The 15792-nt window shown below is 43.9% G+C and overlaps 1 protein-coding gene across 14 annotated transcripts in view; it reads left to right on the top strand.

The window, feature by feature from the left end:
- The window catches only part of LOC143345011 (phosphatase and actin regulator 2), a 275992-nt gene that overhangs the window by 32589 nt on the left and 227611 nt on the right, over positions 1–15792 (top strand). For 2 of the 14 annotated variants that reach the window (XM_076771697.1, XM_076771693.1), the window contains exons 1-2: positions 3427–4198; positions 6514–7566. The exons of 2 other annotated variants lie outside the window; for them this stretch is intronic. In XM_076771697.1, the coding sequence (XP_076627812.1) occupies positions 7266–7566 (301 nt within the window). In that variant the 5' untranslated portion in view covers positions 3427–4198; positions 6514–7265. Of the gene's footprint in view, positions 1–3425; positions 4199–6498; positions 7567–15792 lie in introns of those variants that run through there. 10 more of the 14 variants (XM_076771696.1, XM_076771691.1, XM_076771704.1 and 7 more) reach the window with 7 other exon arrangements.

The raw sequence follows: 15792 nt of genomic DNA, 5'->3' as shown, positions 1-15792 counted from the left end.
CGTCGTTGTTCGAATCCATTTGGCCATATTCGAGGCGTACGTACCACCCGAATACTTGCGCACCAGGCATATAATTATCGCCATGAACTTCCCCTCAACATTTCAAACATTCAGGGGGCTATTTTACCCGGGCTTAAAGCGGAATTTAATGTCAGCCCGTCTCGTTCTCGTGATAAATTCCATTCAAGTACCGTCGTTAAACTGTCGATAGCATTTTTGTCGAAATCTTTGCTCCTCGACCAAACGGTTCGATCGACGAGAAGTAGACGGTGCGCGCGTAGCTTCGGCCAAAGCGTAGTTTCTTCTTCGACGGATCGACCTTAATTCACTGCGATCGATGGATCGGGTCAGAGGGTAGTTTATATACCTGACTTAATATTACGAACGAACCTTTGCGTCGCGAGGAGCCAATAGACGGAAGAGCTTTGACCATTGAACTGAACCGTAACGCGACGGTCTTTCCACGCGGCAAGATCGCGGATTGATACGCGTATTCGCGGTGGAGCATTTAAAACTGCGTTGTTTCCCCGTTCGCACGGACACAATTACGCACACGGCGGTCGCGGAGCTACATTTGGCGAGGGACACGCTGGAGAAGCGACTCCACTGGGCTCGTGCCAATAAATGCATCTCTCGGCGGTAGTTTCCGCTACTTTTCGACGCAGACGCATGTTGCTTAAGCCGCAATCGAGCGTAAAGGATGAGAGCACCGGGTTAGCAAACCGTAGAACATAATACCGTTTCCGTTCTATTTTCGACCGACTTTTCAGTTCGATTTCCATCGTGTCTTCTTCCTCGCGTGTAATAAAACCCATGGACTCGATGATTCTTCCCATAAAATAATTCCGCTATCATTTGTACGACTATTTGACCAAAGAAGGGGTACGGGACTCGTTGAAATCTTATAGTTATATGCAAAAAAAAATAGTCGAATCAGATTCTCCATCACCATTAGTCGCAGTAGTCAATAAATAGTCCACTTTACCAGCTGTTCAAATATTAACAAGTTCGTTGCCATCCATCACACACGCGCGACAGCGATGTCATCCTGGATCATGTCCGTCTAAAAAAATGAAGTATCGACCGAAGAGCAGTATCGCGTTGTGCACGATAGGTGATCATTTTGATACATTAAATTTTTCTGTAATTAAAAGCAGACGATGGATTAAATAAAGGTTGGATTTCCAACCGGTGGTAACGAACGCGTCGCGATTTGCGACAAGAGCTACCGCGGGAAACGCGTTAAGAGGCCATCCTCGAGCATCCTTTGTTTTCAAATGTGGCGATTCGTAGTGGCGATCATCGCGAAAAAATCTGCTCCTCTTTTCGGAGCGCTGGCCCGTACCGCAAAGTGTTTCTCATATTTCAGTCGTTCGTTGTGACAGCGGCTAGACGGGGCTGAAACGTCGGTAGATCCGCGAGTCGGTTTAAATTAGGGAGTCTAGACGCCTCGGAAATACCACGTGGTTCGCGTCATGCTCCAGCCTGTGGGCTTCTCCAGTTCGAATGTTCGCGCCTCGATGCGTCCGTTGACGGTCGATTCCATCCATCGACAGGGCATAGTTCGAGCAGACAGTTCAGCCCTTTGTAACAGAGTTTGATCCCATTCGATCGGACAGTTAACGGAATTCTTATAAATTTTCATTTTGAAACTTATTTATTTCTCTATAGGAATAATTATAAAAGTAATACAACCCATCAGCGGCTCGATGCAATCGCCAAGTTTAATTTATTAAAGAGAATTCGAAACTTTTTCGATCGTCCTTTTGTACAGAGAAAATTGAAGATTCCAGGTAGGTGTTTCCCGAGGCCGTTTTATCCTACGGTAAACTGAAACAGGGGACTGCTCGGAAATCATTGTTTCTCTAATTGTTTGCCCGAACTTTTAATTAACCCCTTACATCGGAATTTCAATGCACGGTCTGGATGCGTTTAATTAAAACAGCAGCTCTTCCGGATACAGGAAATCGCCTGAATTTGATTTTTTTTTTTTAAAGTTCGCCACGTTTAACGGATCAAAATGTGTGATTAAAACGATCGAAACGAAACGGGTTACGTTGAATATCGTACGTATCGAGTAATTAAACGCTTATTGCGTACAAACAAACTCGAGAAAAACATACAAAAGACACGGAGCACGTAATAAGGTATCATTTTAGAAGACTTGCGCAGCAGTGAATATTCGCGTGACTGCGGTTTGTAATTATCATTGTACGCGTTCAAAGTCGATCACGAGTATGACTCGTGGTTAATATTTTTGGAGTATAATGTGCAGCACGGACAGCATTCCAACGTAATCTATAATTTTCTTCAATTAAAGCAACAAAAGAACATGTACGGAAACATACAGAGCGCACAAGTACGATAAGCTTGGAGAATGTAGTCGTACAGTGTAGTCGACTATCACGTGTTCGTTATGTGATCAACGTGTTTCTAGCATCACGAGTTTCAACGACAATAAAGTCTCTTCTTACTTAATCTTTGATCGACGCGAAGAGGAAACTAATTGTGATTCACGTTCGATCAAAGTTTGATGCGACGATTTGGTAATCTCAGAAGCTTAGCGATTCTTTTCAAAATTGTTTCGGTCGTGAAGATAACAGGAATGATACATGGAGTAGAATATTTTTGTCAGTTTTCATTTACTATTTTCATGTTCTCGAAATTACCGTCAATTATTTTTAGCATCTTATCTCCTTGGGAGCTTAAAAGCTTTTTCAAATCTCCACTTTGAACTTTACGGTTTCGATTCAGTTAGATCTGGGCAGCTGCGATATTGTGTTTTTTGTTATTTTTGATAAGGAAACGAAGGCTCGAGAAAATGGATTATACAATCTATCTTTTTTTGGGCAGTCTTTTAATGAAATTACACAGACGATGAATCTTGAAACTGATTAAATTGCGTCTCTAATATTCGATAACAGTAACACGTGAAACGAAAAATAACACAAAGCAAGGCTGTTGGAAATATGAGAATACATTTCTCATATTGTAAAAACATGATTTACAAAATTGCAGAAATTTGTGTAACGCGTCAAAAACAAATTAAATTCAGTATTTGAACTTTCAGTTTCAAATGGAGTGGAACTAGGAATATTCAAATACTGTGAATGAGCTTCGAATATTTCTAAAAGACAATTTATTGCAAAATGTAAACGTATCGGTCTTTCTTCGACAAAATAAAACTGTATATACGAATATGAAGTGTATTCAAATAGCATTCGAATAGTGGGATATTTGAATGTGCGAAGCGTTGGTATAATGGAGCATGGAACAATTCGCGTCAGTCATAGATCGGAGCTTGAGACGTAGGTGTTTTTTGCGTCTAGGAAAGCGTGGCACTGCGTGTATCCGTCATATTCGTAGCTAGTTGTAACCGGGCAGTCAGCTACGAGACCTTCCGTAAATTCATTAATGAAAAATTACGACGAAGTTAGTATAGAAGGTTCACTTTCCCCCATTCTGCCGGCATAGCGTTGTCTCGTGGTCGACGATGCTTGTTGGTAGCGCGTGGCGGCGCGGCGATCGCATGGCCGCCCTCAGTGTTCGCGAGCCTCGCTCGGTGTGTGTTTCGTGGCGCGGTCGTCGTTGTCGTTGTTGCCCGTATCGCTTGGCTCGAGTTTGCTTTTTACATGTTGCATCGTATACGCTCGTAATTAATTCCGTCGCGAATCCGTCCACGCGCGAACCGTGCAACCCCGTGGCGTGTGTGCGTGCCATCCGAGCGAATTCGTTTGATCAGGAACTTCCAGCGACGAGACGTCTACGCGTTTATACAGTGTCTCTCGCGGTGGACCGAGCGTGTGTGTCAACTTTCGTGTGCGTGCTTTCCTGTCGACGTCGGCGTCGTCGTCGCCGTCGTCGTCGTCGTCGTCGTCGTCGTTTCTCGTGCTAAGTTCGGAGTTCGTGGCACCCCGTGCCTTCCCACAGTTGTGCCTGCAAAAATATCTCCGTCTCTTTTGCACCTGTGTTTTCTGTGCGTACGCGCGTAGTATGTGCTTCTGTGTTTATAATCGTTGCGTCCTTTCTCTCCGTCTCGCTCACCTCTCACCTGCAGCCAGAAGGCACACAGGTGTCCCGCGAAGGAGTGGCGACGCCTGCCCGTGAATCGTCACCGCTGTGATATAACGTCGAGGAAACGTCCCTTTATTCGAGTCCTGCCAAACGGAGCCATCCATTGACCCCCAGGAATCGTCAAGTACGTCTGTCCTCGTATGTTGTCCCGCCGTTTGTACACGAAATGCGTCTCGCCGGCCCGTGGCCACCATGCTGTCCCTCCGATACGTTACACCGTTCCGCGATAAAAACGAATACGCTTTCTACGCTGTTGTAAACCCGTAAGCACGTTTGCGTTTAGCGGTCGGTTACGAGCCTGGGATGTTTGAGGTTATTCGTAACCGGCTACGTGTTTGTAGCTTCGAGCGCATACCAGACGACGTTTACTATATTTTACGTAATCGAAACTCGCCTTTTATTTGCACACGCGACAGCTGGGCGATATTTCTCCGTACGCTCGAGAGAACGCTCGTATCACGACGTTCGGCGTCACGCCGCCTTTTCGAGCAAAATACCGGTTAGGTTTACGAACGTTCCGGGAACGTTATTGCGCGCCCAATAACCGCTTCCGTTTCCCCACGAACAGCGATATTGATATTTTACCGCGTTCCGCTGATTAATTCACGACCACTGAAAAGAATAAACGCCAGAGATTTTTCCGTAAATATGTCGGTGTTATTTATAGTACAGTGCACCGTATACAAGATGAAACGTCAACAATGAAACTTGGTATATTTAATCGATACAGCTTCTGTACGCCTCTTTGTTTATATTCTCTTGGCGTTGAAAAGTCTTCAAACGTTGTTTGCACCGGGATTTTTCATTTCGGAGCAATTTATTTTGTATATCGATCGGCACGCTTAAAGAAATGAAAACCTGTTGGCGGAAGATCAAAGGAATAGAGTGTGCCGGAATTTCCACGAAGTTTTCCATCGCTGTACGATAAGGATCAGTTTTCACCGACGATGCAAGTTTTTCAGCGGAAATTCAAATGCATTTCAGATTGTCGTTACGAATTTTAGAAAATTTAATTATTGTTTAGACGTATGTAATATTTGGAGTATTCCTTGAGAGTTAATTCACACGTTTCGCAAGAGATTACTTCCTCTTTAGTATGATCTATAATAACTGACAGTCAAATATAGTTTCACTTACGTCAGCATTCCGTGAAATTCAAATTTTGCATAAACGACATTTTGCACACACCAACTTTAGCTGTGCAGTAAACTGTACGTCTGTTCCTCGAAAGTGTAAGATAATTGTTTCTTGATATCGCATTTTTCAATGATTCACAGCCACAAGTTCTCATTTCTCGTAATGATTGAAAGATTCCTAATAAACTAATTCTAAATGCCAATAATCGTATCCTGGTTTCATGCAATTAATAGCGTCCAACGTGTTTAGTTGCTGTTACATCACTTTCACGACATTAATATTCATACTAAATTCTTGTAACGAGCAATTCTTACGGTTATTACCCTTGGTTTGGTTAATAGAACATTCGAATAGTAGATCGTAATAGGCGATCGTATAGCAAACGTTTCACCGGCAATATTTTACGGTGATTAAATTTACAGCTTAAATTTTGGAAACTGTAAGTTATTATCGATGGCTCGTGAATTAATCACTCGTTCTCCGATCTATTGTTCTCATTAGCGACCATTTAATCTCGATTAATGATCGCGCCTGTACAGGAGCGTCCGTGCTAGGATTGAAACCATGCAGACAATTTAATATACGAATCTGTGGGCGCTCGAATATTAAATGAAATTCAAGTTTTAAAAAGAACTTAATTTATAATAAATATAATAAATATCGATCTTCAATTTGAGTTTCAGTGTACAAAAATCTATTATTAATATCTACAAATATATCAGCAATTAGTCTTGGAATATTTATTCTTTTTCACTAACGATAACTAGACTAAAAAGTGTGATACATTGATATAGTATGTATCAGGCATTAAGAATTATATTGCTGTTTTATAAATTTTATTTAGAAGCAAAATCATTTGTTAATGATACAGAGAAAATTCGAACAATAACGGAATCGAGTTGAAACGTTTGTGAAATATTCGAGTAGCCTCGACCCTAGCCCCAATTCCGGTATCGTTCGAGTTCCGGTTGGGCGATGGTCGAGTGATTTCGTTAAATCGGGCAACCGGGAAATTTTCGTACGGAGAGATTCGGTGCGCGAACGCTGTGCAGCGGCGAACGTTGCGTTCGATTTCAGCATGGTTTCCCAAACGGATCAGAAAGCTGCGTATCAGGGCCGCGCGTTGTAGCCTCCAATTAAGCAGTTTGTAATTAGAGGAGCGGTGGACCGCGACACTGCGAGAGACATTTCGTGGGACGGGGGACATAATCGTTCGCGGCTACTCCCGTACGGCACAATGCACGCCATTCACGAGAGTCGTCCAGCATCATCGTTAACTTTACCCAGGTTCCCATTGCGCAGGACGATTCGTCGACCGTGGCTACTTCGTGTCACGAAAGAGAAAAAGAGAGAGAGAAAAAGAACTCGCGCCTCCTCGTCGCGATTGGCTTCAATTGTAAATGAACGCCACTGGACGCGGGATTAGAGCCATCTATCCTGGCCGATTATCCTTCATGGATCTTACAGTGCCATAACATCGGAGGCGTCCGCCGTCGCGAACAAGAGAAAACGACTGCCGCAACGTGCCAATGTAACTCGCGACCAGTCAAGGTCTCCGAGACTCCGCTGAAGTCTGCAAATAATCCGTCGAAGCGATAACGTGAATCGTCCGCTCCACGCAATATCCTGCCATCTTATATTTGTACCTTTTATACGAGCCAGAAGACAATAACCGTAGAGGCGCGCGACGGAAGCCCTCGATAACTTTTCATTGATGGGGTTTCTTCTCGACTGCTCCTTCGCGTCGCGTGTAACCGCGTTATTGGGATTTAGAGGATCGTGAAGATCGTCGATCAGCACGCCGTACGTGGTAGCCGCGCTGCCAGCAGCGCTCAGGGGAACCCATAAATTTCCACGTCGAGCCTGAACGCACTAAACCCTGAGCCGTGGAGCTGCCGCGAAGTAACAAGCGACGCGAGCCGACCTCTCGACCGGGCAGCCGTCAGGATGTTCCAGCCGACCAGCACCCGGTAGCTTCGTTACCGGGCCTGGTCGCGATCCTCAGCCCCTGGAGGAGGAAGAAGCGCGGTCGTTTCAAGGATCGTACGTCGACGATGTCCATACGCGTCAGCGGCGTCTACCTGGTGCCCAGTCCCGCCGCCAACGAGGGCAATAACGAGAAGGCCGGTAATCTGCCCGCGGAGAACAATCTCCACCAGCAGCACCATCATCATCACGCGGCGAAGACCGTCACCATCGTGGCGGGTCCTCAGAGGAGCAACAGTCTGGATTACCTAAATTTCGAGGAGAAACGACAGATCATCGCGTCCTCGTTGTCCCTGAGCGATTTCTTGGCCCATGGACCCGCTGCCGCCGCCGCCGCTGCTAAGGAAGTCGCGGCCAACACTGTCATCGGTGAGTCTCAAGAATTCTCTGAATACTCGAAGTAAAACTTTTAATAAGCATGGTTTTATCGACTATTATCGGAACAATATTTCGCTCGTCTCTACTTCGAACTAGTTTTCATCGTGGTGCACGCGACGACGAGGCGGCATTAGTGGAATTGTTTTTAAAACGATGCAGTCACTCGAGAGTCTTCTTGGAACTCGTTACTCTCAGGGATATATGCATTACTCAGAAACGAAGGCGTGTATTAACTCTGTTGATTCGGCTGGTTTTATTTAACACGTTGGCCACCGGTATAGTTTCGTACAAATTTAGCGACGATAGTAATTTCTTTAGCAATTATTACGTTTAGCGCGATTACTATTCAAAACATCGCAGGGCTACATCTGTAGCAGGCTTGCTCAGCTTCCGATCACAGTCGTTTTAACAAGGCTTCGGTCATAATATTTCGATACTCTGTCGATTTTATTTTATTTACTACGCAGACTATTCTGCAGAGTGAATCACGTAACGCGATAGTAGTCTATATTTTTATTGCATCATTCGTATGGTCTTGAAGTAAAAAATTATCGCGTATTACGTGCATTCGACGTTGGTCTCGTACGAAAATTAACGTATCACGATTTTTCAAAAACCGTATATTACTCCGCAATGAAGCTAATAATATTCCATACAAAAATTATTATCCGAGGTACTATCGTATAAAAAAAAAATTATAGTGGTACGATGGAGTAGATTTGTCCACCTTCGTTATAGAGTTACAGCTGTATAGAATATTCTTCCTAGTTTGCGAGCAACGTTTCTGCGACTGCATCGCTCGCAGACTGTCGTTCGTTACGCGAAACATTGAGAGCGCGGGAGGGCTGCTCTCAGCGAGTAAAAAGGGCGGTGGGGAGACAGGAAGAGAACGATAGAGCGAAGGGGAGCAGAGAATAGCGGCGAAGGGAAACGCGGTAGAAAAGAGAATCGGCTTGGTTCGATTCCAAGCTCAGGAACTCGAAGTGAGTCGAGTTCCACGGCTTGTAAACAAACCCCGCGAGTGCAGTGCACCGACTACCTACACGTGGTTTTTCTCCCTATTTTTTCTTGTCGTCTTCCGTTTACTTCCTCCGGCTGGCGCTATCTCGGGAGGTCGTCGGTCGGTGTGCGAAGAAGGGACAAAGGGAGGCGGGACACGAGGGGGGACGGAGAACGATGGAGACCGCGGGGGCGAGGAATAAAGAAAGAGAGAGGAATAAGGGACTAGCGTTTTCCTTTTCCCCTTTTTAACGGAACGGCTCGCGCGAAGGGAGCATTGTTATCGCGCTCCCACGAAAAGTCTGTGCCATTGTCGTGGCCACCTTTTTGTTTTCGAGGAACGCCCTGGAGCTCTGATAAATCGTTGAGGCTTATTTTCTTTCACTGTTGTTAGTTAACCTTCCGAAACGAGACGAACGAATTTGTATGTTTTACGAAATGTTCCGCAACTGCGTTTCCCCAATCCTTTCGTATCGCATCCTCCTTGTACGATAGCTAAATAAACTGGGGCATTTTTTAGAGAAAAAACTTCAATATGCAATCTGTTTCTTGCTTTTTATTTAACAATCAGCGTTACTGTAAATCTAGGATGAGATTTTCCATAAAACGTTTCGCAAATTACCAGCTACGAACTGTACTTTCTCCCGTGGCTACTTCCTTCCATTCCGACGACAGCGATCATCGTAATCGTACATTTCCAGGAGAACTGAAAATTATGTGGAATATTTATCGAGAACGTTCGTGTCGTGTTTATTTCGTTATATAAGTTTTATCGTGCACACAATTTTAGATATGCAAGTTTCAGGCTTTGTTCGTAAAACTGTGAATCGAAACTCCGGATATTTCTTTCCTGGTAGTTCGATACAGTACGTGAACCAAAGCAACAACTTTCTGTGGATGAGGCTACACCATTTGACAACTTTCTATCAGAGTTTACGGTCCAGGAGAGATTGTATCAACACAGATCTTTGTTAAAATAATCTTCCATCTTCTGGGAATACTTAAAGTATCCCTTTATCGGAATACTTCGTAAGAATAAAATTGAAGCCTCGATTTTCCTTTGCCGAAGATATTCTGGTTAGTTGAAATTTCTGGCGGTTTCGGGATCAGAGTGATTCAGCTTGCGGTTAGGTTATATGCAGGGCTCGTATTGGCCTCCTAAAATGTGGTTTCACGGGGAACAGGCCGCCCTTGTTCCCGAGAACCTTAACCAGGCCCGACAAATGATTCATTGTTCCAATGGTCTCAGATTTCTGCGTTTATCGAATCTCGTTCGAGAATCTTATTAACCGCTCCTCAGCGTCCTAACTCGTAGATAGTTTGCCATCCACTGTTTGGTCATGCAACACGTGTTACTTTCAAAGTAACCAACAGGCTGGACGGTGAATCGCTCTCGAGGCACGTATGTCTACGTGTTTTGCCGTTCGTTGTTGCGGGTACGTGTAAATCTAGGCGGTTTAGTGCACGTGCATCGCGTATGGGACGCAACAGCGCGTACGTCGCGAGTAAAATTTGCATGCAAGACTTTAATAGTACGAACGAGTCGCGAAAATTTTGTTCAAATTCTGTGTCTTCCAAGCGCAGTTTGCATAAACCCTCTTGCAAAACTCGCGTTTAACGTTTGTCGCACTAAAGGTCGAGGATGAGTTTAAGTTTCAAAATGGTTGGGTTAGGTAGATTCACGCTAGATTCACGGAAACTCGTCGATCGTATCGTCGTAACCGTTCCAGCTTCGATTGAAACTCATCTGGCTAAAACATCGTTCAAGTAACACGAAATTGATCGAGAACCGATTTCACGATGTAATCGAAGCGGCAAACATCAGCCGCGATAATGGCTGAATCAGAATGTATCAAAACTCGATAGCGACGATGAAAGGCACTCGACTCCCACCGACAGATACGAGAACTACATACCAGCCTTTCAGATATCCGTGTTTGCGCATTCATTAGACGAGATAATCGATCGCGATCGATCGACTCGTCTCGCGAATCGGGACCATTGTGCTCGTCGAGTGTTTCGGTCGTCGCACAATGCCCCAGAAATTCGTTTCTAGCGCGACAAAACTATTGACTGATCTCAACGAGAACCTAGGAAAATATTAAGAAATTGTCCGCAATGCTTTCGTATTTCCTTCTACTATACTTAACACTAAACCCACCGACACTTCATGTATACCCATTCATACCATGACCGACCAAATGACCAGTCTTTCTTTTTGTCTTTTACGAGGCAACGTACTTCTAGTTTTTGCATTATATGTATTGAAAGTTGCGTTTTGATGTTTATTCGTAAGATATCCTTCTCTTTTATGTTAAAAAATTTTACGGTGGCTAGTTTCGGAGATAGGGTTTGTTTAGGTTTCGTTGTTGCGCTCGCGAGTTCATTGATTTCGCGCGCGTCAATAGTAAACAGTGCGTAGTAAATTCTTGGAAATACTACGCCGAAACTGGGTCACGACAGTCACGTACGCGGGGTAGGTCAGCACCACGCACGTGCGACAAAGAGGTCCGACTCCGCTAGACGAAGACAGAGACAGTCGAATTAAAAAAGGTTACCATTTACATAAATTACGATATCTCCGAAACGGAAAGTCGGATCGACAAAAACCAAAAGCCATTTTAGAGGGGAGGCTTTGCCACTTCTAACAATGCCTCAATAATTAATAATCTCGTGGGATACATGAAACGTTTACTTTAGAGAAGCGTCAGAAAATTTGTTTATTTACTGTTTCCTCGTATCTAGCCTCGAATGGAGTCGGTCAATTACTTCTGTCGCGCTACGAACGACTCCTGGCCCACTCCGGTCGGCTGGGAACGAGGGCGTATCGCGATCGCGTTTCTCGTCCAGCACAGAAATTGCTCTTCCTCCGTGGAAAGCCCGTTCAGCCACGTGGCGAGTGTCGTTCCGGAACTAGCGTTCCTTTTTCTCGTTCGCGGAGCGGGCGAATTCCCGCGAGGAAAGTCCCGTCTCGTAAGAATCTTGCAGCAGAGCCGCGCCTTTACGACGTTGTCGGTTAATAATTCTTGACACAGTCGATGATCAATCATCTCCTGGCGTCCTAATACGCGCGATTCGTCATTAGGCGCTCTGTCGCCGACGCGGCGCAAGAATTGTGCAATGGACGCGGTCGGGAATGGAATTCTACGTTAGCTTATTCAGCGAGCAACACCTAGCGTACAAACGCGTAGCTTTCTGAAAATTTGTCGATCATTCGACGGGTTCTAAATTAATATACAAGCGTTGCCTTAACATACAGATGATATAACGTTACTAGGAAATGAAAGAAATGCATTTCTTTCGATAAATATAATATCTGAGACGATATAACACGGGGGAACATTTCTCTGCTCGTCAAACTTGTCGACGTTAGAAGAAGGTCTTTATTAACACGTTCATACTAAATTGATGGGTATACATCTCGTTTTATTGCTTCGTTACTCATGGATTGGCCTAATAGAATCGACTTGGCTGCGCGAGTAATTAGTCTGGCGTCGTACGATGGGATTTGTATCGCTGCAGTCTACAGGGTGATCCTAAGAAGTGATTCCGATGTGTCATACCGGTTCAAACCACGAGGTGTTTATCGTCGATCTATATTCAGTCTTCTACCAGTCGATATTAGTTTAGCCGAATCGGTGGATGTTTCACTCGATTTAGAGTAAAACCACCCTCTTTCTCTCAAGAAAACTCGACTTAGTGACTAAAAAACTGTGCATTTGTTCTTCCATTTGCAAATACACGCAGTCACTGATCGTTTGGTCAAACATCGTAAGTACCAGATCGCTCCAAAACTACTCCGTACGATCGTAGGGGCTCCAAATGCTCAGAGACGAGCAAAGGAGCGCGGGACTGTAAAATGTAAGCTCCCCCCGGGGGTAATAAGCGATTTTCTTGGTGAATTTCTCCTTAACGTTCGGGTGCACGCACGGACCAGCGAACCGGACAACGCGAGACGTTCCCCGGAGTCAGTGAAACGGTGACGTAGCTCTGGCGCGACGAGGCTCGGGCTGTTAGGTCAGCGGTAAAGGCATAATTGCGCAATGTTTAATAGTAAGCTGCAGGAAACGATAAAACGGCGACGCCAGAGAAGGAGTAATGGGTGCAGAATGCAGACGTAATGTGGCAACAGCGCGCGGAAATCATTCATTGAGCGGAGAGCCGGCAGTTTGTCGGCTGTTGCTGTGTGTTGCTCCCGGTTGGGCGGGCTTGGATAACACCGTAGGAACTTGGGAGTCGAGGGTTCCCGATCGTTCGACCAGGGAAGGGAACGGGGCGGGTGTAATTCGACGTCTGGGATACTCCTTCGGAGTCCTCGAACATGGACCACAGGGTCATCGGTGTTAAATGGGATCCGTACGTCGTTTGGTGGACTTCGATCGACGAAAACCTGTTTTCCGTAGCTCGGTTGTCCTGTCGAGAATCCTCGTGGAAAGATAGGATTTGGATTAATCAGTAAACAAAACGAGCACGCACTTGGAGGCCTCGAACCGAGAGTTTTGTGAAAAAAGCAATCGTACCAGAAGTGAATTCGAATATCAGACTTTTGTACACGCTTGTGGATCTGGAGTCTCAGACGAGAAGCCACGAAAGAATTTGTTTCATCCTCCACCGAAACGTAAATATAATGAATCTGTGAAAACGAGTGGAGAAAAGGATATCGAGCAATATGTACTCATTTCCAGTCGTAAATTCGAATCACAAGCGCTTCTAAAACAGCGTGCGTGGCAAGTTATGAAACTTATTTCTGCCGCTGGGTCTCCTGATTATATGCCACAAATCAGACGAACTCGCGGAACAACATTTCGGGGTAGAATTCCGCGTTTCTGGAGCTGATCGTCGTAAAATTGCGAAAGGAAACTGCGATGAAACTGGAACAGAAGTCGGCGATAAAATTAGTGTACTATACGGGGGAGATTAAACGAGTAGAATCTAATGGGTCGTGTAACTCCAACGAAATCTCTTATCTTGTAACGTAAAAGAATATTACGGTTACGGTTCGTTAGAGTCATTATTGGACTTTGGGCGAAGTGATCGAACGCGAATCTAAATTTAACAGTAGCTTTATTGACGTTTATAGTTTCTGTAATTGTAAATATAAAATTTGAAATTCGACGGATTCTCAAAAATCTAATTTTAATGGAAGATTGTATGGTTCGTCGATGTCTTAACAGAGAACTTTCTCCAAAATGTGTTGAGTCAACGGTGAAAGGTGCAGTCGGTTTCATAAATGTTTCGGGGACTAATATCGCTGCAGGGCATAGGTCTGATTCATAGAATTAATAGCATTGGGATATCGGGCCCAGTAATTAAACGGTTAACTCATAGTGGGATGTTCTAAAAAATCGTTTTTATCATTTTTGCTAAAATTTTGTATTATTCAAAGTATGCTCCATTTTCTATCAACGAATAATAAGCCTTATAATTTCTTATCCGAAGAAGTCTTTAGATTTTAGGTCGATTAGGTATTAGAATACATTTTTCACACTTTCTTGATCAACCAGTCGTTTTCTTCGTGAAAGTTGCCCAGATATGTTTGTCGAAGAATCAGAATGTTCAGACAAAGTTGGAAAGTGGTCGTAGAGAAATCGGATGATAATTTCAAGGAAACTGTAGTAATTATAATTTCCTCGACATTTCGTTTGATTTCTCTGCAGCTAAAAATGATAATTATATTCTGTCAAGGATCAGATGATTATATTTATATTTAACAATTATGCAGCACTCGGTCTTCGTAGTTGGTAAACACTTTATATAACGGAACGATATAATCATACGTTCGTGCGCTAACGGAAATAACAATGATTCATTTTTACTCGCGGAATCTAATCTGGAGTGTGTCTTTCTTCAAGAATAACAGGTTTTGACGTATTCAACATTAACTAGATTTTTCCAAAAGAAAATACTTAGCGTTCGATGTGTGATTCATTACGAGGGAAGAAATTCTTGTAACGTAGTAAAATTGCACATTGCGTTCCCTGTACGAGCTTCTATAGACCCTTGGTATCCTCGACATTCTTCTTGAGCATCCTGAGTAGAAACTAGGTCGTCAAAATTACAGTACAAAGAATGCGTGCAGTGAAATATGCATCCTCGTTTTGCAACGGTACCGTAAAGGGACGAGTATATTTTGAGTGGGCCATTTAGCCCGCTACCGGCGTCGTAAATCTACCGAATTGATCCTAAACCTCCCTTTCTGTCTTCTACCGTTTGTCCTTGAACTTGATACCTATACCTACCTGGATTTTATTGTCGTTGCTCGATGCCGGAGCAGGAAACGTCACGGTCCGTAATCGCTTCTGACGTCAACCACTCTCGAGGACAAGAAGGAAGGATACTTTAATAGGCTGCTGGAACTCGATATTATTTAAATCAAGAATTTATTGATATTACGCTGGTCAGTATAATCGGATTATCTCGTCGAATGTGGCAACCAATATTGCGGTGTTTATATCGCGCTTACCATGCTACTCGTGCGATCGTATTACGAACTTGCATCGTTTTAAACTTCCGGTATTTATGCAATATGTAATATTCGATAGTGGGCCGACGATCACGTGTATTTTTTAATTTTAATTCTTGGTGTTTCGTTTATTTTTTACGCGCAAGATTTTGGTCGCGAGTGGGGCTTCCTTTTCTATCGAATAACGGGAAACTCGAAAATTATTTCCATTCCTCGGTTCACCGCGCTCACAATAGAACACTCTGGCACTATGCAAGCAGCGAAACGTAATAAACAAGCAGCAGAGGCATTCAAAGATCTACGGGGAACAACTTTGCAAAGGTAGGGCTTTAAACGGAACACGAAGTGGGCACTTGCTCCGAAATGAAAGAGGTAGAACTTTCTTCCTCGGACAGAGTATAATTTCCCCAGAGAAAAGATAAGGCGGTCGGGACAGGGGAAAACTTAATTCCTTGGACCGGGACCGTGTATGAATCCGCGTACGCGTAATTACATGCCCCTCTAGCAAGATAATTAACGCGCGAACGAATCCCTCGGTCGAACGACGCTCGAAACTTTTTACGAAAATGCTTGGAAGCTCGTAGCTCATCGATAAACAAAATTTTCCATTCTTTAAAAAAGAGATAATAGATAACAAATATAATCAAGGTATAATAATTTATTTACGACGTTTCTTGTACAATGTTTCGAATAACTAGTAAAAAATAGACAATTTTTGATGCGTTATTTGTTTCAATTTAAATAATTTGGTGAGC

Source organism: Colletes latitarsis, chromosome 8 (assembly GCF_051014445.1).
Source record: "Colletes latitarsis isolate SP2378_abdomen chromosome 8, iyColLati1, whole genome shotgun sequence".
NCBI lineage: Eukaryota > Metazoa > Arthropoda > Insecta > Hymenoptera > Colletidae > Colletes > Colletes latitarsis.
Note: the sequence above shows the minus strand (reverse complement) of the source record. Positions and strands in the feature narration are given on the sequence as shown.